The following is a 21203-nucleotide window of genomic DNA, read 5'->3' on the forward strand; positions in this document are numbered from 1 at the left end:
ATTCGAAGATTTTTTTTTATGGTCATGGTCGTATAATTTTGTTGCCCATAATATGAGAAAGTGGGCTAAGGCAATGTGTGTTTCGTAGGATATCAATTTTGATTCCCTTCCTACTGAACTGTTTTGTAATTACCAGGAATCTTCCTTTTAGTTTATAATATCCACATTTCTTTCAAAAAAGAAAGGATCATAATGCAGCAAAACACCAAAGTAGTCAACCACAACAAGTTATTACTTGTCAGGCTTTGTTAGGCTTTGCTTAATATGAAGACTATAATATTGTTTACAAAAGGGAGGAATAAGTGTCATAAAAACAAACATCTAAAGCAAGCAGGGAAAATTATCCTTGCCTTAATGAAGCATATGCTGTACAAGAAAATCAAAGCATACAAAATCAAAATATCTAACATATTAACAAGGGAAGAAAATGTTAAACAGATTAAACCAAGAAAGAACTACCCGCAAGCAGTCACCAGAATATAGAGGAAGTATCAATCATGTTCCATTTTCATCCATTTCATATAGGCATTCCTTTCGGCACAATCTTATCTTTTATCCACATGTAAATTGGAACCAACGCAAAATAAGTTGTTGCAGTTACACCGAGAAGTAATCGCAGAAGGAACGTTAATGGATTTACTGGCTTCTTCACATCCTCTGCCTTTGGACCAAGCTGCAAAAATGCTTAAACCATCAAATAAAGAATGTGTACAGTAAGTAGATAGATTGACTCTTACATAATACATAGTGCCACATGTTAATGCATCTTATTTCCAATTACTGTTTTTAACTACCTTGATGATGATAATGTAAAGAAGAAACAATTTACCTGAAGAGGTGAGTCCCGACTCCCCAGAACAATGCTTCACACCAGTCACAGAGCAACCCATAATCAATCCATGACGACGAACACCACGACACCATTTTGGACAAATTCTTTTCAATTTAACATTACTGAAACCATCTTTTTTAAACCACTCAATGTACTTCTCTTCCTTCGGGAAGAGCATCCATACGTCTTCAAAAAAACGAGACAGCCAGAAGGTTGGGTACACAGGACCTATGATACAAGCTGTCCCTCCTATCTTTAACACCCTGTATGCTTCTTTGATCCCACGTTGTGGATCAGGCCAGTCCTCAATACTAAGTTAAACAAATGAAAAAACTTGCATTAATTAGAAAGTTTAACACTAGTCATTGCTAAAACTAATAACAATGCCAGCAAGTAGTGTAAATGGATGTACTTTAGTCACCAAAGAGTTTTTGTAGAGCCAAAAGTCTGAAGTAAGAACTCTAAAATATTTTGTCACAACGCTGAGTAGTGCCAAAAAAAAACAACACAACACTTTTGGTGGATGGATTCCAAGCACCAAATTGGTTTTAAAATTAACTTTTTCCGACAAAAACATTAGTGACACAGAGTGCAATATTTCAGACTACTTACTTTTGCTGCTAAAAATAACTGTAGCGACTTAAGTGTAATATTTGAGGCTATTTAGTGACTTTCACCGCACATTTTCATAAAAAGAATCAAAATCCAGTTCTGATAACTCCTTATTTTAAAGCATTAATCTACTAAAAGGAAAACAAGTTTGATAAAGCCAAATTTTTTCTACATAAATGGTATGGTACCCAAAAATATTTCGCACACAGAAAAGCTTCAATAGTAAGCTAAATAATATTAGTACATCCATTCACACTACTTGCTAGCTAATTAGCAATTTTTTTCTCTGAACTTTGACATATATCAAATCATGTCCCCTAAACATTTTTGGTCATTAAAAATTCTCCTTAAATTATAGAGATTGTTAGATTTAAGGACTTTTGTCTAATTTCATTTAATTTTACTGTTTCAGTAATTGTTTATGTACTAAACCATGCTCCCCAGACTTTGATATCTACCAAATCATGCCCCTCAAACTTTGATATGTACTAAATCATGCCCCCTGAACTTTCATCCATGTTAGAATTTTTTTACTAAAATTAGAAAAAAAGTCCTTAAATCTAATAATCTTAATAGTTCAAGCGAAATTTTTAACGGCCAAAAAAGTTTAGGGAGCATGATTTAGTACATGTCGAAATTCGGAAAGAAAAATTGCTAATTAGCCTTTTTAAAACTAATAGCATAGCCATTCACCTCTGGTTTTGATAAATTATTCCTTGTTTAGAAGAACTAATCAGCAAAACGAATTTCGTCTTGGGTCTCAGAAACTCAACTGATAAATCTTGAGAACAAGCTAATTGGGAAGTTCAACAATAGTCAGTGCTAAAACATACAACTATTCCCCTAAATTGCTCAACAATGTTACTCCAATTGTAAAAGAAAATCAAAACCCCTGTTTAGATAAATTATTCATTGATATATTCAAAGCATTAATCTGATAAGAACAAAAAAAAATATTATGTTGTCTCAGAAACCCAATTGAGAAGCCATTAAAACAAAGGTATCTTCCATACGAAGTGTACTAAGAAATGTTACCTCGCAGCTAAAACATATCTATCAGCATAATCAGTTGGAAATGGGAGGTCCTCGGCATCACCTTCAATTATCTTGCATTCTTTCAAGGGTTCCTTCTGCTTAGCCTTGGCAAGTTGGTGAGGAGACTGATCAAGAATTGTAACATTTTTAGCATCAACATGCCTAACTATCCCAAGTGTCGTAAACCCAGTTCCTCCACCAACATCTACGACAGTCAAATTCCTATTGTTTAGCTCAACTAGCTCAAGTGCATCGTCTCTCATATCCTTAGTCCAGTGGCCAGGATTTATGATATGATCATACACTATGGATAAGAACCTGTAGAACCAGAAAGCTTCTTTCTTGTGTTGAATGAACCTAGGCTGAGAAGCTGGTCTTGACGATGATAAACTGCATTTGGGCATTAATCTTCTGGTCTGGTAAATTCTGCCATGAGACGAAAAACCCTTCTCAAGGAAGCATCTATGGTGGAAGTTAATTCCATTGTAGCCTAGCTCTATAATGGGGTTGAGCTTTTCAGCTCTGTTAAGCACTGGAAGAGCCATTAGAGGAGAAACTCAAAACCAAAGACGGGTATATAGTTTTATTGTAAAGACTGGAAATACACTCTCAGATGAAGAAACTTAAGAAGTGATAATAAGCATGAGAGACATGGATCATGGATGAATACATGGATCATGGATGAATACATGTAATGAAAAAAGAAGATCCAAAGAACAGAACAAACAAGTTACAGCAGCGTCACTAGGAGCTTCATGATTCTGGATAAAATGGGGTCACGTGTTAGGCAGGTAATGGCGTCGTCAGACTCAGAAGACCACAACCCAACATCTGTTAGAAAGTGTAATTGACAACGTTTTGACAATTTTATGAGTAAAGAAAAATTTAGCTCACTAATTTCACCATCAGCCTTTGTTGTCCACTCCTCTGGTTTTTTGTCCGGATAGTTGATGTCATTAGGCTACAATTAATAACTACATTATTTTTTATATATGAAAATGGCAACCATGAGAATGCCGTGAACTTCTTTAAAAATTAATTTCTTTCATATTTTAGACCTTACAGTTACAGATCAAGGAGAATTGGAGGGAAAAAATATTGCTACTTTATTTATAAAGAAACTCAGCTACTCCCTCTAGTCAACTAGTGGAAACAACATTTCGACTAGAGGGATCATCTAAATATGACTTAAAGGCAATGTACTGCATCTATATACGAAATTTCGATACAATAAACTAGTAGTGCATCAGAAGATCAGACCATGTCGGATGGCTTAGGAACCTCTCGGAGCTGGACCGAATTGTCATAGCAATGGTAGAAGCCGAAGTGAGGGAATCTCTCATACCATGTGTCTTGTTGGATGTGCGTGTCCCAATGTTCACCACAACTGCTCTTCCCGTACTTGTGAATCCATCCAGAACCGTTGTGGCCCTCACCCCAGGTTCTGTTCCACCGTTCTCCGTACTTGCCAGCCCACCAAGTTTCACCCTGCTTCACACCATGGCCGTTAGGGTCAAACTGCTCATCCCATTTGTCTCCCCATTTTGTCCAACCATCACCCTCTGAGCGTTCTGCCCATTTGTCTGTGTACTTTGTGCTGCCACCATGTCCATCATACTTCTCACCCCATCTGCAAGGAAATAATGAGCTTAATGTTTGAAGAAAAAGAAAGCATGTATTGACAACATCAATTCTATTAACAGTTCGATCAATGCTTATGATGACCAAGAAAAGAAGAATGAAGTCTGATCAAATATTTTTCACGATGACAACCAAAAAACGAAGAATGAGGTCAAATTAAAGATTTTTTATATTAAAATCAGTAAGGAACATTTATAAGAAAGAGAGAGTATTTCAATTTAAGTATGAGATTCAATACCTTTCATGCCAGATATGAGCATGGCCAGCTTCAAGTGGTGTGTTTGGATCAATACTACACCATTTATGAGCCCATTTTTCAGCTTCCCCGGAAGCATTATAACGTTCCCACCAATTCTCTTGCCACTCATCTCCCTGGCCATTCTTTCCCCACTTATCTGCAGTCTTCTCAATATTCATAAGCCCATTCTCCTGCAAACAAATTTAAACTTTTAGTGTCAACTAAGTGTGCATGACAAAAGTATATATCCATACTTTTGATATTAATATTGAAAGAAGCCAACAGAAAAAAGACACAGAAAACAAGTTTAGAATTGCTTTGAAGATGTAGATGGCCCAAAACCAGTCTAGTCTGCAGGGAGCACAAATGAATGCATCATATGCAACAAGCTCATTAGAGGAAGAGAAGGCAACCATTCCCAAACACGTAGTGACCAAGCATTTCCGTATACAGATTACGACAGATAAAAACAGATATTGAAAAGAAAAGATTAAAGACAACCCATAACCAATATATGAATATACAATACATTGAAATTTTCAGTTTCCACTAACCTGTCCCATGGATTCTCTCCAGTATTCACGCCAAACATTGCCAGTTGCATCACGTCCTGATTTTTCTGAACCAAGTTCCTTGTATCCAAAATCATCTGAAGCCTCCCAGAACTTCTCTTGCCACTGAACAGTTTGGTCAGCACTAATGCCTCTGATCATTGTCCACCTACAAAGTACACCATCAGGTCTTCTCTCGAGTCCTGTCTCTTTCCACCACCTCGAACCATCTGTCCTCACTCCGTAGGGTGATACCTCATCGACATTATTAAGAGCATCGGCTACTTCTGCAGCATTCACTGAAGATTGGAAATCAATTTCTCGATCATCCTGTGTAGGGCTCTCAAGTATTGATTCTGAGTCTTGCACTTTCTGAACCTCCATCAGTGACTGGAGAGGGGGTAAAGGGGCCTGTCGAATGTTTTTGTTGAGTTTACTTTCTAGTGGAATGGATAGAATGTCTATAGAGCGTTCTTTCTCCATGACTGGGTTGCCTAAATTTGGATTTTCTGAAGGCTTTGTTGCTTTTTGTAATTCACCACTGACACCCATACTGGCATCACCACCCTTAGAGGGATTCCAGGACCAAAAATCTGGACCTGGGATTCCATTTTTTGAAGCTTCTGATTGGGGTACAATTTTGGTCCAACTTCGCTTTCCTAAAATATTCAAATTACAAAAATGGCATGATGTATTAGTATCCACCATCCACTACCCAAACCCATAAACAGAAAATGTAAATTAAAGAAAGGCGTCACAAAGCCAAAACAGTTCACAGAAATATAGTAAAATAAAAGTGGTCCTGATAATTTACAAGTATCGATAAAAACTGATGCAAAAGTCATCAATTCAAGAAGTGTCTTATTAGTGAGAGTTAATATTCACGTGCTTCTCTTGTTATGCAAAATTCATCAAGGCCAATGCCACACTTGTAAAGAACCTATTGTAATAAAGGGGGATAGCTTGGGAGAATCACAATGGCTTAACATCCCTTCTTCCATTCATGACTCTCTAGTGTTATGTTATGTTCATAAAAAAAATCATGATGCATCACAGTCCATATACCAAACTTCACAGAGCCACGAGTTCAAATAGCACCATAAATTCAAATCATTGAGGCAAAGATCAAAATCCTAAATAGAGAGAACCATAACAACATCCATCAGAAGTAACCCAGTAAAATAACTCTTCCTTGACTCTATAAAAAAACTCTATTCGATTCAATCACCTGATTCACCTCCACTCTTCTGGTCCAAAAAGGCATACAATTAACTGAAAATTGATTTCTGTTATTTGAAAAGTCTATTACGTTTCTAAATATGGTTCTTCAAAACATGATAGACTTTTCAAATAACGGCTTTTGTCAAACTATACTTTGTTTACCATTATTATTTTGTTATGTTTTGAGATTCAAAACTAAACATTATACTTTGTTTACCCTTTTTAGAGCTCTTCTTTACTCCCCCGCCACTACCACCGCGGCCACTCGAATCTCCAGCACCCGAGCCTGGCTCGGCCGACATTCCACTCTCCTTTAGAACAGAGCGAGCCGCCGCAATTGCTGCCGCAGCCCGATCGATCACCTGCATTCGCTGAATGTGGTCCCTTTCCTCGCTGGAAACTTCAAGAATCTTCTTGAACTCCTCGCTCTTTTCCACCAACTCCTCGGGATGCACACTGGTCGAATCCGAGTCCGAGTTCTCGACGATCTTCTGAAACTCCACGGCTTTTCTCTCACCATCGACCGCTTTCTTCCACATATCGAGATAAGAATATTCCTCACCGCCATTGGAGGAGACTCCAACTCTGAAGCTCAACCCCAATAGTTGTCTCCTCCTAGCGTCACCTATCCCAATAGCTGGAGCCACCTGCTCCGGCGGAAGAAGAAACCTGTGTTTGTGCTTTCTGAAGTGAAGAAAGGTGGCGCGTGGAGTAGCGCCTAGCTGAGACGCCATTTTTACTAGGCACTTTACAGAGAGAGAGAGAGCACTTGAAATGGAATGAGTGTTTTGGGGTAATCGAAGTTAAATCGATCAATAATGAATGGGAGTGATTGTTATTTGTTAGAACATAGAGGGGTATTTTAGGGATTTCATATGCTTTATGGGTTCACTTTTTGTTGAAGATGGGTGAAATTTCCGTGAGTTTGAAGGAAAGTTTCAGATGCGTTTTTATGAACCTATTTTAACGGATTTAACTGTTTCTCTTTTCTTCTAACTCGTTCCTTATGTATTATGTAATAGATCGAGATCGAGATAAGTAGCCACGTGGCGTTTGATTGACGGTGAAGGCATTTGTACGGACCAAATTGCATTCGCGGTTATTTAAAGGGGAAAACGACGACGACAAGTCTTTGGGACGTACGACTGTACGAGACCGTTTAATAAAAACGACTTGTCGTTTAATCAATGAAGAGTTCAGGCCTTCGTTTTTTAACTTTTATGTGTAATGGTAATACGTGGAGTCGACCATTTGTGTTCACTACCTCTACAAAGAGACTCCAATTAAGGAAACTTTTAGTTTGGACAGTTCTGAATTTTTAATAGTTTAATTATAAGATGAATGTGAATGTTCATATAATAGTCTAAGTCTGTAAGATACCAATGAATTATTTTTTGAAAGATGACATTAATTTTTAAGTATATCATGTTTCTTTTCTAGTCTCTGTCTATAGTCATTTTCCTCAAAAGCTACGACTGTGAGAGTTCTATGAGTCATTCTCATCAAACTCTAGCATAATAACATTTGAAATTCTTTTGACAAAAGGACAAGAAAAAAGGACCACAAGTTGCTAGTCAAGCTTTGTATTTTATGTGAAAATATCAAAAGAAAAATTGTTTTTGAAAAAAAAAAATATATCGAGTAATATTCTTGAAAAAATATCGGGTATTTGATATTTATCAAATGTATGATATTTTTATTTATTTATTTATTTTTGAAAGAAATCAAATGTATGATTAACTTAATTAAATAGGAAAATTTACATACATTACTAACTTTTTCTATTTTATTACTTTTCTACTAGTCACACGCTTATTATTACTTTTATACTGTTTTTTTTCTCTACTGTTATTTTTACAATGTCTTTCATTCTTACTTTGACGTGTTTATACTGTTCTTCTTCGTAGTCTTATATAAAATATGTATTATGCATTGTTGTCATATTTATATTTTCATCATTTTATAATAATAATAATAAAATAGGAAATAATAGTAGTTGTGTCTCCCCACATCAAATTTTAAATTTTTTGTTTTATTAGAGTGATTGATTGGACGTGAGATGTGACAACTCTTAGACACACTACTCACTAAAGCAACCCTCTCATCAACTTTATTTATTTATTTTTCTAATTTTAATTTTCTTTCTCTTTTTTTTTTTTTGAAACGGAATTCATTCATTCAAACACACATTACAATGGATTAGGGGAGTCTAACCGAACGGCATGACTCGCACAAGGGGGAACAACCCCAACCCACATGGCACTAGCTTTGTTAGTCAAAGCTTCATTGGCTAATACATGAGCAACTTGATTTGCTTCCCTATACACAACTACCTTCATATTTCCTCTTTGCCTGTAAAAAAAAATTGTTTCTCTCTCTCCTTTATCCCTGTGTCTCTATTACTATAAAGCATAAGATCTTGTTTAGTGCTTCACTAGCAAAACCCACCTCCTAAACTCTTTCACTTCCTCTCTTCTTTTCCTTCTCTCTCTCTCTCTATACGTTTCTTTTTTTTTTCTTTTTCATTGTCCTTTTGCTGTAGTAAACCTGTTCACAATTATTTCTCTATCTCAACCTTTTCTCCATCTGTTATTTTTTTTATTATTGAAATTGTACTTAGGAGCAGCGAAACTATCGCTGTATATGAGGGGTTTAAAAGAAAAACTTAATTTGACATTGGTTTTTCTTTTGATCAGTGAAGATAGACAAGCATATATATAAAAGATGCAAACAGCCTCCCAAATCTGATAAGGTTTTTTTCTATTGATCTTGTGTTGTTTTAAAAGTTTTTTCAAGTTGATTATATTTCCTATTTTTTTTTTCTTGCATGTTTTTTTTTTGTTAGTCTTATTTTATAGTTTTTTGTTTGTTGCAAACAGCCGAACGAAAGTTCAAAAGTCTCCCAAATCTGATAAGGTTTTTTTTTCTATTGATCTTGTGTTGTTTTAAGAATTTTTTCAAGTTGATTATATTTCCTATTTTTTTTTTTCTTGCATGTTTTTTTTTTTGTTAGTCTTATTTTATAGTTTTCTGTTTGTTTGACTCTGTGTCTTGTTGTTGTTTTGGTTTTATTTTGTTAACTCTTAGGGAAAGAGTAAATACCAAGTGAAGATTGTTCAATCAACTGATCTGTTCGAAGACATAATTAGGAAAAGGATTGTAGAGGTGTGTCATTTCATTATTTTAGTTTTAATATTTTTTTATGCTTGTTTTTTATGTTCTTTATTTTTTTTTTGGTGTTGTTTTAGTAGTGTTTTCTTATGTTTTTTTTATAGGATGGGAATCCAAGTACACCCGATCGAAATACTACCATTACAAAGTTTTCTTATGCTTGTTTTTTTTTTTAATATTCTGTAATTTTCTTGTATTGTTTTAGTAGTGTTTTCTTATGTTTTTTTTATAGGATTGTTGTTGATTTAGTAATTTTTTCTCTTTGCCAGATTTTATGATTTTTTCCTGGTGTCTCTATGCTTCTGGTGTTGATTTGTTCGTCCCCAACCACGAAGGAGGTGCCATTTGTGCTTTATTACTGTTAACAGTATAAAAGTAAATATTTTAGGTCTGGACAGTATGAAAGAAAAAAAAAAAAGGGGCTTGGACAGTAAAAAAGAAATTATTGCCGTATGGCAGTATTAATGTAAAACTTAGGGAAAAAACAATATTTTTGTAAATTTCCCTAATTATGAGCATTCTTTCCGACCCATTATCATATTCTTGTTTTATTACTTAAAATATGTGTATGAGAAAAATACACATTATTTAGTTGAATTTTTTAAAAATTAAAATACATGCTAATGAAATTCCAATGATATGCCTCCACTGAAACCAAGCTGAATTACTTTCGATCTAATAAATTACAATGACTTAAGCAAAAAGTGAGATTTTATCAAATTTTCTTATTAAACGTAGTTGTTAGGATCTTGAACCTGCAATGTACACACAAAACAGAAGCAAACACACCGGCAAGAATTTCAAAACTAGAAACAGAACATAATACAAACAGTACGTAATCAAAACAACATGAACAAGAAAAAAAAAACATTGAACCTAGTATTAGAAATTTATATAAATAATATACAGCATATATGATTGTGTATGAATATGAGTAATTAAATTGAACATATACACGATATAATAATTAAAGGATCAAAATATATGCAGTCATTAATTCTTTGAGTTTCAATCTCACACAAGTTTTAAATTTGCAAATGAAAATGAAACTGATCAGTGTGGGTAATCGAGCTTCCATACCGTAAATTTATATAAGTGAGACATTTCATCAAAATCTCTACCACAATTAATTGTCAAAATATTTTGATAATCAATTAGGGAAGGAAAATTTGATTTTATATGCTTACATTAAAGTAAAATTAATACCTTAAACTTATGATACCCAATAATGGTAGGATAGTCTAACAAATGTGTTAACCCCAAAATGTCCTCCCTATTTACATCACCCACTCTTTCTTCTCTCTTTCCCTCTTTTTGTCTCACCACTGAAACAAACAACCCCCTCCCATTTTTCATCCGAGCACTCCTCCACCACAAAAAATACTACATTCCCTTCTCTTCACTCATTCTCTTCACTTCTATTCACTACACTACAAGCTATACTACATTCTTTTCACTTATTCTTGGACAAAGCATCATACACGAATTCAATTGGTAATTATTTTTCTTTGTTTAATCTTGGTAGTTGTTATATTTACAATGTTATTTTGATGCTTGACCTGTGGGTTGTTACAATTATTTTGCTATTTTTTTTTTATCAAATGGTTGATGTCTGTAAATACTGCATTTTTTGGGGTTCTGCAATTTTTTTCGTCTAGTCCGATGGGGTCCGATAGGGCCCCGATGATAGTCCGATACTTTACTTGGTATCAAGACAGGGATGAAATCCTGATAGGGGTCCGATATGGGTATTGACACTTCAATTTTGTGATGGCCCCGATGGGGCCCGATTGTGTTCTATTGTTGTGTTTGATACTTTACTTGGTATCAAGTCAAGGATGAAAGCCCGATGTTGTGGTCCGATATGGCTATTGGCACTCTGATTTTGTGAAGGGCCTGATGGGGACCGATTGTGTTCCGATGTTGCATCCGATACATTACAGATTTAAGGCATTTTGAGGATTTTGTATCACTTTTTTGTTAGATTTTTATTCGGAATTGTTAATAGTATGTTTTTTTTAACTGTGACAGATTCAACAATTTTTGCATTCGTTATGTATAATGGTGTTTGGGAGCTTGAGGGTAGAGATTGAGTTTATAACTGGGCCAAAAATTTGACATTTGAGATTGATACAAATGTAAGCTACTCACGTTTGGTTGATCTTTTGTACGAAGAGCTCAATGTTGACAAAGTACAGTATGATTTGAAATTGGAAGTGAATTATAAGTACATGAAAGGCTTAATGTATCGACTTAAAGTTATTGGAAATGATAAGCGTGTAAGGTCATTTTTGTCTATGCTTGCGAAGAAGCTAGATGAATTTACTCCCTTATTTGTGACTTTGTTAAAGAATAATATTTGTATCGATCTCGTAGCGAGGTTGGGAGTTTTTTTCCAGAAACAAATCCAGAGGTATTGGCAGCCAATGTGTTACCTGAATTAAACAGTATGATGCTAACTGTTGCATTGTAGCACAAATGCCCTTTATTGATAGTTTTTGTGATGGTCTAGACCCTGAATGCTATGTTGAGGGTCATGATGATGTCAGAGACGACAAAGATATAGATGTCCCTGCTGCTGTATCTTTAAAGTTGACTCTACTATCGTACCAAATACCACCCAGACAACCGATACAAAAAAGAATGTCCCATAGAGAAAATTGCCAAACACCTGGTACTAGGGGTATATATTCATCCAGACGGAACCGGTAATGCTAGAGGGACCAATGATGCTAGTGGTTTTAGTGTTGCTAGAGGGACCAATAATTTAGCGATCTATTTTCTTCTTAAGCAAGCTACGGTAAATTCAAGGAGAAGATGTTTACAAGAGAAGATATCGAGGATCATAGTCATTATATATCTATGGGTAGCACACCAGGCGGAGTTACATCTAGGAAAGTATTTTAGAGACAAAGAGCATTTAAAGATGGTTGTTGGCTTGTATGCAATGAAGAAAGGGTTTGACTACTTTGTTAGGAAGTACAATACTGTTGTTTGGTACATTACATGTAAAGATACAGATTTTCGGTGGAGATTAAAAGCGAAGAAGAACGTACTTTGTAACATGTTTTAGGTGACTACATTTCAACATGTACATGCATGTTCCCTTGATCTTCAAAGAAAAGATAACTATCAAGCATCACCTTTGATAGTTGCCCATCTAATTAAGGATAAGTTCATAATTGATGGCTCGAATCATTTGGCCTCTGATATAAAGAAAGATATGCAAATGAGTTATGAAAAGGCTTAAAGGTGTAGAGAGAAGGCACTACAGCTAGTTCGGGGTACACTTGAAGATTCATACTCAAAATTACTGGGTTACTTGCACATGCTAAAGTTGAGAAATCCAGGTACCATCGCAGATTTTATGGTAGAGGATGGTTGCTTCAAGTATTGTTTCTTCTCTCTGGGTCCTTGTCTATGTGGATTTAGGTTTTGCCGACATATTATATGCGTTGATGGGTCTTTCTTGAAGACTAGGTATGGTGGGAAAATATTGTGTGCAGTGACACTAGATGCAGTTATATTTTTCTGATAGCTCTTGCAGTAGTTATCAACCCCCTTTTGCAACGTGCTATGAATGAGGAACTCTATGCTTTGTAAAAGACTCATACTTGGGATTTGGTTCTTTTACCTCCTGGTAAACATACTATTGGTTCTCGTTGGGTGTATAAAATCAAGACCAAGTCTGATGGGTCCATTGAATGGTACAAGGCTCGATTAGTGGCTAAGAGTTTTTCACACAGTATGGTATGGACTAGGGTTGTAAATAAACTTTTGTAAACTGCCTAACCCGAACAACCTGTCCAAACCAAATCGTGATAACCTAATAAAAAATGAAAACTAAAAAACTCGACGAAAATATAACCCACCCAATCTTTGTATTGGGCGGGTTGAAAATAATACTAACTCGCTCAATCAACCTGAATTAACCCAACGAACTGGACTAGGGTTGTAAATAAACTTTTGTAAACTGCCTAACCCGAACAACCTGTCCAAACCAAATCGTGATAACCTAATAAAAAATGAAAACTAAAAAACTCGACGAAAATATAACCCACCCAATCTTTATATTGGACGGGTTGAAAATAATACTAACTCGCCCAATCAACCTGAACTAATCCAACCAACTCGATTAAGAGGGTTTATATATATGTTTTTATTATATATAATCTATATATAATATAATTTATATACATATTTATAAAAAAAAAAATAGAAAGTTCAAACTGTTGGGCTTTGTGCCCTAAATAAAACTCTATTTCAATGTAATCTTTTCCATTCAATTATCAATAAAGCAGCAGAATTATTTTCATTACTTATTTAGTATGTCATTTGGTTCATGTGATCATTTATATGTTTATTTGATTTATAAATTCATCCAAACTCTTATCACATTGATATTCTTGTTTATTGTGTCGTTAGCACAGTGGAAAGTAATCAAGATTATGTGATTAAATGTATTTCTAGATTTATCAATACGCAGGTTTTAACTGATATGATAATCTACAACATAGTTTACTGGCACCTTGGATAAGTGTTATGTCCTTTCCAGGGCATTGGTTAAAGTAAAGCTTGGGTTGGATGCATGGAGTATGCATTGGAAGGGACCGATATTGAACTTGGATTAGATATGATAAATTTACTGTAATATCAATTCAATTTAATATCACCTAGTTGATCCGAGATCAAATGATCTTAATCCTGAGATGGTTAGGTTCGATCTCAAGAGTGTTATTTGTGTTCTTTGATTTGTTAGTTAAGCCTGTTGGAATTTATTTTGCCAGGATCTTAGATCTACTCACAATTATCTTATTTAACATCCTAAATATGAACTTTCTAAAACGATAATAAACACATATAAATTTAAGAAAACCTTACATTGGTTGCAGCGGAATAATATGTCTCCTTCCACTCAGATCTTTAACCCTTGTATCCTTTCTGTCGCAGAGTATATCAAGATCTGAGCCCGAATGTCCTTCTCTTTGAATGTGATCCTTCACAGTCTTCCAATCTATGATTGAGGTACCACTTGATGTGTGTGGGCACTACTCTATCACTAAGAGGTTTCGAAAATATGAAGAAGAAAAGAGAGAGAGGTAGGGTCGACTATAGAGAGAAAGTGGAAGGCTCAGTTTTCTGAAAGGCAATCTCTTGAATTACTGACAAACTCTTAAAAACTTGTTATTTTGACTGAGCCATCACTTTCTATTTATAGGCAACTACTAGGTTTAGGTTAGTAATTATTTGGCATTAAAATAATGAAAATATTAATTGGAAAAAGCCAATCAAGTGGTCGGCCATAGGTGTTAATGGGCATCACTTGGATTTTGCAGTTTTCACAATTTTTATTTCTATTTTCTCAAAAACACCAATATTCCAATTCTAACCATTTAAATGCCAAAACTAATTATTTAATAACTAAAATAGATTATTAAATAATATTTTCATTTAATATAATTATTAATTATACATATAGAGTCTCTTAATTAATAAATAAACCTAGAATCTCTTTTCTTTACAATTTCACCCCTGCTTAGTGTAAATTCACAAATTAGATATAGTCTAACTTTAGAATTATAATTGATTAATCATAAATCAATTATTGAGTCTTACAAGCAGTATGGTCTCAACTAGAATGGGGACCATGGATCTATAATGCTGAGCTTCCAATAAGCCGAACCGAATTTAGCAAGTAAATTCCTAACTTATTAATTCCTTGCTGAATCCACTCTTAGAACTTGGAATTGCACTCTTAGACTTATATAGAGCATTCTATATGTTCCACGATATAGATATACTATCTCATTTAACCATTTTTATAATCTTAATGTGATCAAAGATCCTCTATATAGATGATTTACATCGAGATGGGATAAATTTACCGTTTTCACCCCTCAATGTATTTGGCCCCTTAAAACACTTAGCTACCTGTAAATGATGTTTTAGTGATCTAAGAAATAGTCACTGAAACAAGAGCTCATTCATTTACTTCTATTTAGCTAAGCTCGAAGGGAATCATCACTTGACTTCTATACACCAGTAGAAGCTATAGATTCCATATTTATGTCCAGCACTCCCACTCAATCATACTATCATGTTCCCAAAATATACGTATCACCCTGACCCAAAAGTAGGCTTAACTAATAAATCAAAGAACATGAATAGCACTCTTGAGTTGAGCCTAATCATATCAGGATTTAGATTCTTTTAATCTAAGATCAACTAGTGATATTGACTTAGAAAGATACAACGGTAAGTTTATAATATCTTGACTAAGTTCAATATCGGTCCAGTCCAATGTATACTCCATACATTCAAAACTAGTATACTTTACCAATGTCCTGGAAAGAACATAACACATAATCCAAGTGTAAGTACACATCATCGCTGATTATCACATCTGTGTAAATCTAAAACACTGATGAAACAGGGACTTAGTCTTTTGAATCATATAATCACAATCACATTCCACTGTGTTGACAATACTGTAATTGTGAATAAGTATATGTTCTGGACTTAACTGATTTTGTGCATATATTAATATATATTAAACCATATGCATGAAAAATTCATGCAAATATAAATCACTTCAAATTTCTTAGATTGATAACTAATCAGATTGTAATGGGTTTTATTTAGGGCACAAAACCAACAAAGCCTACCTTTTGGTCTTGGTGATACGTACATTTTGGGAACATGGTAGTACAATTGAGTGGGAGCGCTAATCATAGATATGGAATCTATAGCTTCTATCTGGACATAGAAGTGAAACGATGATTTCCTTCGAGCTTGGTTGAACAGAGATAAATGGTTGAGTACTCATTTCAGTGATTATATTAGTTCATTGAAATATCATTTATAGGTGGCTAAGTGTTTTAAGGATAATATACATTGAAGGATGTAACGGTAAATTAATCCTTATGCAATGTAGATCATCTATAGAGGATCATTGATTATTGGGATTATAACAATGGATAATTAATAGCGTATCTATATTGTGGAACATATATAGCGTTCTATATATGTAACTAAGAGTGCAATTCCAAGTTCTATGGTGGATGCAATGAGGAATTAATAAGTTTAGTGAATTTACTTTGTAAATTCTAAATCTGCTTATTGAAAGCTCGGTTATGTAGCCCTTGGTCCCCATAGTAGTTGAGACAAACTGCTTGTAAGACTCAATTAATTGATTTTAGTTAATCAATTATAATTCTAAAATTAGGCTATGTCTAGTTTATAAATTTTTCACTAAGATATGACTTGATTGTGAAGAAATAGTATTTTGGGGTTTATTTGTTAATTAAGAGACTTTATGGATTCTAGTTAATAAATATCATAAATGACAATTTTATTTGATAGTTATTTTAATTATTAAATAAATAGTTTTGGCATTTATAGGGTTGAAAGTGTAAAAAGTGGTATTTGTGAAAAATAGATAAAAATAGTTGAGAAAAATGATAAAAACCAAACTAGTGTAGGGCCCACTATGTGGCCGGCCACTAGATGGGATTTTTACTCTATTTTTATCAATTTTTTATTTTAAATAATTCAACCCTAACCCTAGTGGAAAATAGTATAAAAGGAAGGTTATGGTCTCATTATCCAACTAATGCCTCTTAAGCTAAAAACCTAGTCTTCTCTCTAGGTTCATGAGACCTCTTCCTTCTTCTTCTTCTTCCTCTATTTCGAAATACTATATCCTCTCTTCACAAACAATTTCAAGCCTTAGTGATTGAGTGCATGCCCACACATATCAAGTAAGTCCTCAATCATAGTGTGTAAGACTGTGAAGAATTTAAACACAAAGAAAGAGTTTCAGACTCAGATCTTAGTGATACTCTGCTACAGAAAGGATACAAGGGTTAGAGATCTGAGCGGAATGAGTCATTTAATTCTGCTGCAACCACTGTAAGGTTTCTCATACCTTTTCATGTGTTTATTTTATATCGTTTTAGAGGTTCATGTTTAGGATGCTAAAAACATAAAAACATACTTGTTAGTAAATCTAGATCCTGGTAAAATATATTCCAACACAGCTACTATATTTTTTTCATGGTGGTTGATTTGGACTTTGAATTCAATCTATATATTTATCTTATTATCACAATTAACTAAAATATAACAATTGAATCTGGAAAAAAAAAAACAGTAGTGCTCGGTTTAGGCGGGTTAACCAGACCAAACCGACCAATTCATTGGGTGGGTTGAAATTTTTTTTTTCTTAATTGGACGATTGCACTTAGTTTTTGTAACCCGATCTTTACGTTGGGTTGAATAAAATGTAACGTAAACTGACCAAACCGACCGACGTACACCCCTAGTATGGACTTTGAGGAAACTTTTGCTCCTGTTGCAAAAATAACTACTATTCGCACTCTTATAGTAGTGGCATCCGTTTACCAATGGACTATATCTCAAATGGATGTTAAGAATCCCTTTCTGAATGGTGACTTACATGAGGAGGTATACATGGTTCCTCCTCCTGATGTTCCTCATAAGCAAGGAGGGGTTTGCAAGCTAAAAAAAGCCTTCCATGGTCTTCAACAGGCCCCCTGAGCATGGTTTTAGAAGTTCTTTACTATTATTTTGTCTCAAGTGATCATGATTCAACTTTATTTGTAAAGTTTACATCTATAGGTTGTATTCTGCTTTCTTTGTATGTCGATGATATGATTATTAGAGGAGATGATTTACAAGGAATTAGAGAGTTAAAGTATGAATTAGCTTCTCAGTTTGAGATGAAGGATTTGGATTTTCTATGCTATTTTCTAGGTATTGAAGTTGTCTTTTCTCCAAAAGGTTATCTTCTTTCTCAGTCTAAGTACATTACTGACATTATTGAGCATGCTCGTCTTACTGATACTAGAGTTTTTGACACTTCCTCTAAGTTGAATGTTCAATATTTTCCTTTTGATGGCTCTCCTTTGGAAGATCCTACGTACTTCGTATCGCACCATCATTGGCAGTTTAGTTTATCTCACTATTACTCGTCCAAACATTGGATATGATGTTCAAATTGTTAGTCAATTTGTTGCTTCTCCTACTACTGTTCACTGGGCTATTGTTCTATGCATTTTCTAGTATATTTGGGGTACCATCTTTCAAAGCCTACTACTACCTTCTACCTCTTCTCTTGAGTTGCGAGCTTATTGTGATGCTGATCATGGTCGTGATCCCACAAATCGAAAATCTATCACTTGTTTTTGTATCTTCTTGGGAGATTCTCTTATTTCTTGGAAGAGCCAGAAACAATGTGTTGTTTCTCAACTTCTACGGAAGTTGAGTATCGTGCCATGCCATCTACTACTAAAGGTATTGTTTGGTTGAGATGGTTACTTTAAGTGTCATTTTCTCTTGTCCTACTCCTATGTATTGTGACAACCAAAGTGCCATTAAGATTGCTCCTGATTCTGTTTTTTACAAACGCACCAAGTATATTGAAATTGATTGCCATTTTACTCGTTACCATCTAAAAGTAAGCACCATTACTTTGCCTTTTGTTCATTCATCGTTGCAGCTTGTTGACTTTTTTACTGTCACATATGATTTCTTGTTTTTGTTTTCTTTTAGGCAAACTCTCAATGCTTCATGGAGCAGCATCATGAGTTTGAGGGAGAGTGTTAAATTATTAATTGTTACAGAAACAAAATATCAAGAAAAATATGTAAAGTAAAAAGATGCGGAGTGGACAATGATCTTATACATATAAGATGCAAACATAAAGCTTTGGTAGAAATGATTCTCATTCCCCTATTTTTTGATATTGTTCACTAAGGTCATCTTCAATAGCACATTAAAAACCTATATATAGTATAATTTTTCCTATAAAATACTCCAATCTAACCCTATAACCCATCTTATTTTGATGGGAGTCACTAATAATAATGGGACACTGTAGAACACTGCATCTTATTTTTTTTTTTAATTTTTAATAGTTAAAATAATACTTTTAAGAAAAAAAATAATTATATATTGATAAATATTTAATATTAAAATATTTTTATTATATTAATAAAATAATACAATAAATAATAAATATACCTTTCAGTGCTATTTTTAGTGTTGTGATTAGAATTGAAAAAAAAAAATAGTCCTAAATAGTACCTTTTTAGTGTAGGGTGTAATTTTTAGTATTGTGATTGAAATTGGAAAAAAAAATTAATGTAGATTTAACACCTGTTGACCAAGGTTTTCGGCAACCAATTTAATAATATATGTAAGAAAGCTGTAGGAAGTTTAATGCATGAGAGTTTTACGTGGTTGGGGCATTAACGAGCCTTAGTCCACGAGTCTTTCTTATTTATGAGAGTATTTATTACAGTGAATGTTCTTGGTGGATTTCTCTCTTAATTGCTCTCTGTAATTCTTATGAGCCCAGAATTCTCGACCCCTGTCTTAGTGTGTTTGGGGGGTATTTATATGTTTTTCTGGGGGAATCCCTAGAACTGAATCACTTGTCTTTCTGTGTAATATCAGTAGGGGCACATATTCCCATCAGATACAAAATAGGAAATACATGACCTATACCGTAGGTATCTTAGGGGTTAGGTGGATATAATCCTTTATCCCTTCTTGATTGATGTGATCCCTCATAAAGTAGTCGTCGCTAGCCTTATTAATTATAGCGTAATAGCTGCAAAAGAGGGGTTACGCCGTCAGACTTATTGCTTATGGCAGTTCCAATACGTCTTTTCCTATGCGGCATTAAATGTGAGGTGACTGTTGAAATAGAGTCCAGTGCTCCCGGAGGGGCCTTATCGTGGTTCTGACCTCCAGGAGTATGTAGAGTTTTCATATCTCCTCCAGGAGGTATCTTCTCGTTGACACTCTTGATCCAAAAAGACTTATTCAATTTATCTAAGAGCCATACCTCTTATATCCACGTGTCGTTGTCATATTGGTCCACGTATTTCGGGCAAAATAGAGGGCAACAACACCATATTTAACTTTCACCATTAGAGATGACCTAAGTGAGTAAGAAAAGAGATATGTAGCATTTCAATTTATTTGCATCCCAATAACATCAATCATAACCTTTAAAAACATACAACAACTCAACCCCCATTATAAACCTTAATTTTTTTTCCAAAAAAGAGTGTTACCATTTGACATTCAAAGAAATCACAACAGAATATTAATATTGAAAATTTCCAGTCACTACTACAATAATGGATTTTAGAGGCCCTTATTTTTGCTAGAAACTTAATAAGGGATGGCATAGGGTTGTTAAACTGTTGAATGGAATTTTATGCCTCTTATGGCGTCGGTTATTTGGAAACAACCAACGGCATAAGGTGTGCCCCTTATGCCGTCGATTATTTCCAAATAACCGACGCCAAAAGGGGTTTGTAACCCTACACAACCTTTTGTCTTCCTCATTCGATCGTTCAACCCAGAAACTCCCAACCTAGAAACTCCCAAACCAGAGAAACCCCAAACCCTCTCTGCCAATCACAACAGAAAATCACCCCTATATTTCACTATTTTTTTTTACTATTTTAGCTCATTTTTTTTTCTAAAGCTTCTATTTTCCACACCTAAAACTATATACCGGAAAAGATTACATTTTTCCTTATTTTTTAAGGTAAACTGAAGGTAGAGGTAGTAGTTGTGGTGGTTATACCTTCGGCCACCATTTTTAGTGAAAAAAATATTATATCTCAACGTCCATTAAGGTATAAATTTAATTTCTACTAATTTTAGTAATGTACATTGCTTTATTTTTTATTTTGTAAATTTTCTTAGGGTTTTTCTATATTATTAAGATTGTGTTATTGTGGTTGTGCATGGTGGCCGAATTTTGGTCGGTATTGGTGGGCAAATTACGTTAATAAAGTAAAAATTTAAACTTTAACAGTATATATGTATGTATTTTGTGTTGTATTGAATATGTATTGTG

General features: G+C 34.4%; 2 protein-coding genes across 3 annotated transcripts; both read right to left on the reverse strand.

The window, feature by feature from the left end:
* Window positions 1-322: 322 nt before the first annotated feature.
* On the reverse strand, window positions 323-3426 carry LOC115722111 (2-methyl-6-phytyl-1,4-hydroquinone methyltransferase, chloroplastic). Of its 2 annotated transcripts, none has more exons than XM_061104467.1 (3): window positions 2480-3426; window positions 830-1143; window positions 323-673 (listed from the first exon to the last, which is right to left on the reverse strand). In XM_061104467.1, exons 1-3 carry the CDS (start codon window positions 3022-3024, stop codon window positions 546-548), a joined length of 987 nt encoding a protein of 328 aa, XP_060960450.1. In that variant the 5' UTR covers window positions 3025-3426; the 3' UTR covers window positions 323-545. The 2 variants fall into 2 exon arrangements, with proteins under 2 accessions (XP_060960450.1, XP_060960449.1); XM_061104466.1 differs by having other exon boundaries at window positions 795-1143.
* Window positions 3427-3561: 135 nt separating this feature from the next.
* Window positions 3562-7113, reverse strand: LOC115722494 (protein LIKE EARLY STARVATION, chloroplastic). The gene is made up of 4 exons (XM_030651713.2): window positions 6348-7113; window positions 4913-5568; window positions 4359-4549; window positions 3562-4109 (listed from the first exon to the last, which is right to left on the reverse strand). Exons 1-4 carry the CDS (start codon window positions 6862-6864, stop codon window positions 3734-3736), a joined length of 1740 nt encoding a protein of 579 aa, XP_030507573.2. The 5' UTR covers window positions 6865-7113; the 3' UTR covers window positions 3562-3733.
* Window positions 7114-21203: the final 14090 nt, after the last annotated feature.

Source organism: Cannabis sativa, chromosome 9 (genome assembly GCF_029168945.1).
Source record: "Cannabis sativa cultivar Pink pepper isolate KNU-18-1 chromosome 9, ASM2916894v1, whole genome shotgun sequence".
Classification (NCBI taxonomy): domain Eukaryota; kingdom Viridiplantae; phylum Streptophyta; class Magnoliopsida; order Rosales; family Cannabaceae; genus Cannabis; species Cannabis sativa.

Bases quoted from the DNA above. Each gene is read 5' to 3' on its own strand.
- LOC115722111 (XM_061104466.1), bottom strand. From the start codon at position 3,024: ATGGCTCTTCCAGTGCTTAACAGAGCTGAAAAGCTCAACCCCATTATA. The intron at 1,144-2,479 runs GTAACATTTCTT...TGTTTAACTTAG, and splicing joins AGATATGTTTTAGCTGCGAG to TATTGAGGACTGGCCTGATC. The intron at 674-794 runs GTAGTTAAAAAC...GCATTTTTGCAG, and splicing joins TTTACATTATCATCATCAAG to CTTGGTCCAAAGGCAGAGGA.
- LOC115722494 (XM_030651713.2), bottom strand. From the start codon at position 6,864: ATGGCGTCTCAGCTAGGCGCTACTCCACGCGCCACCTTTCTTCACTTC. The intron at 4,550-4,912 runs GTTAGTGGAAAC...ATTTGTTTGCAG, and splicing joins GGAGAGAATCCATGGGACAG to GAGAATGGGCTTATGAATAT. The intron at 4,110-4,358 runs GTATTGAATCTC...ATTTCCTTGCAG, and splicing joins GCTCATATCTGGCATGAAAG to ATGGGGTGAGAAGTATGATG.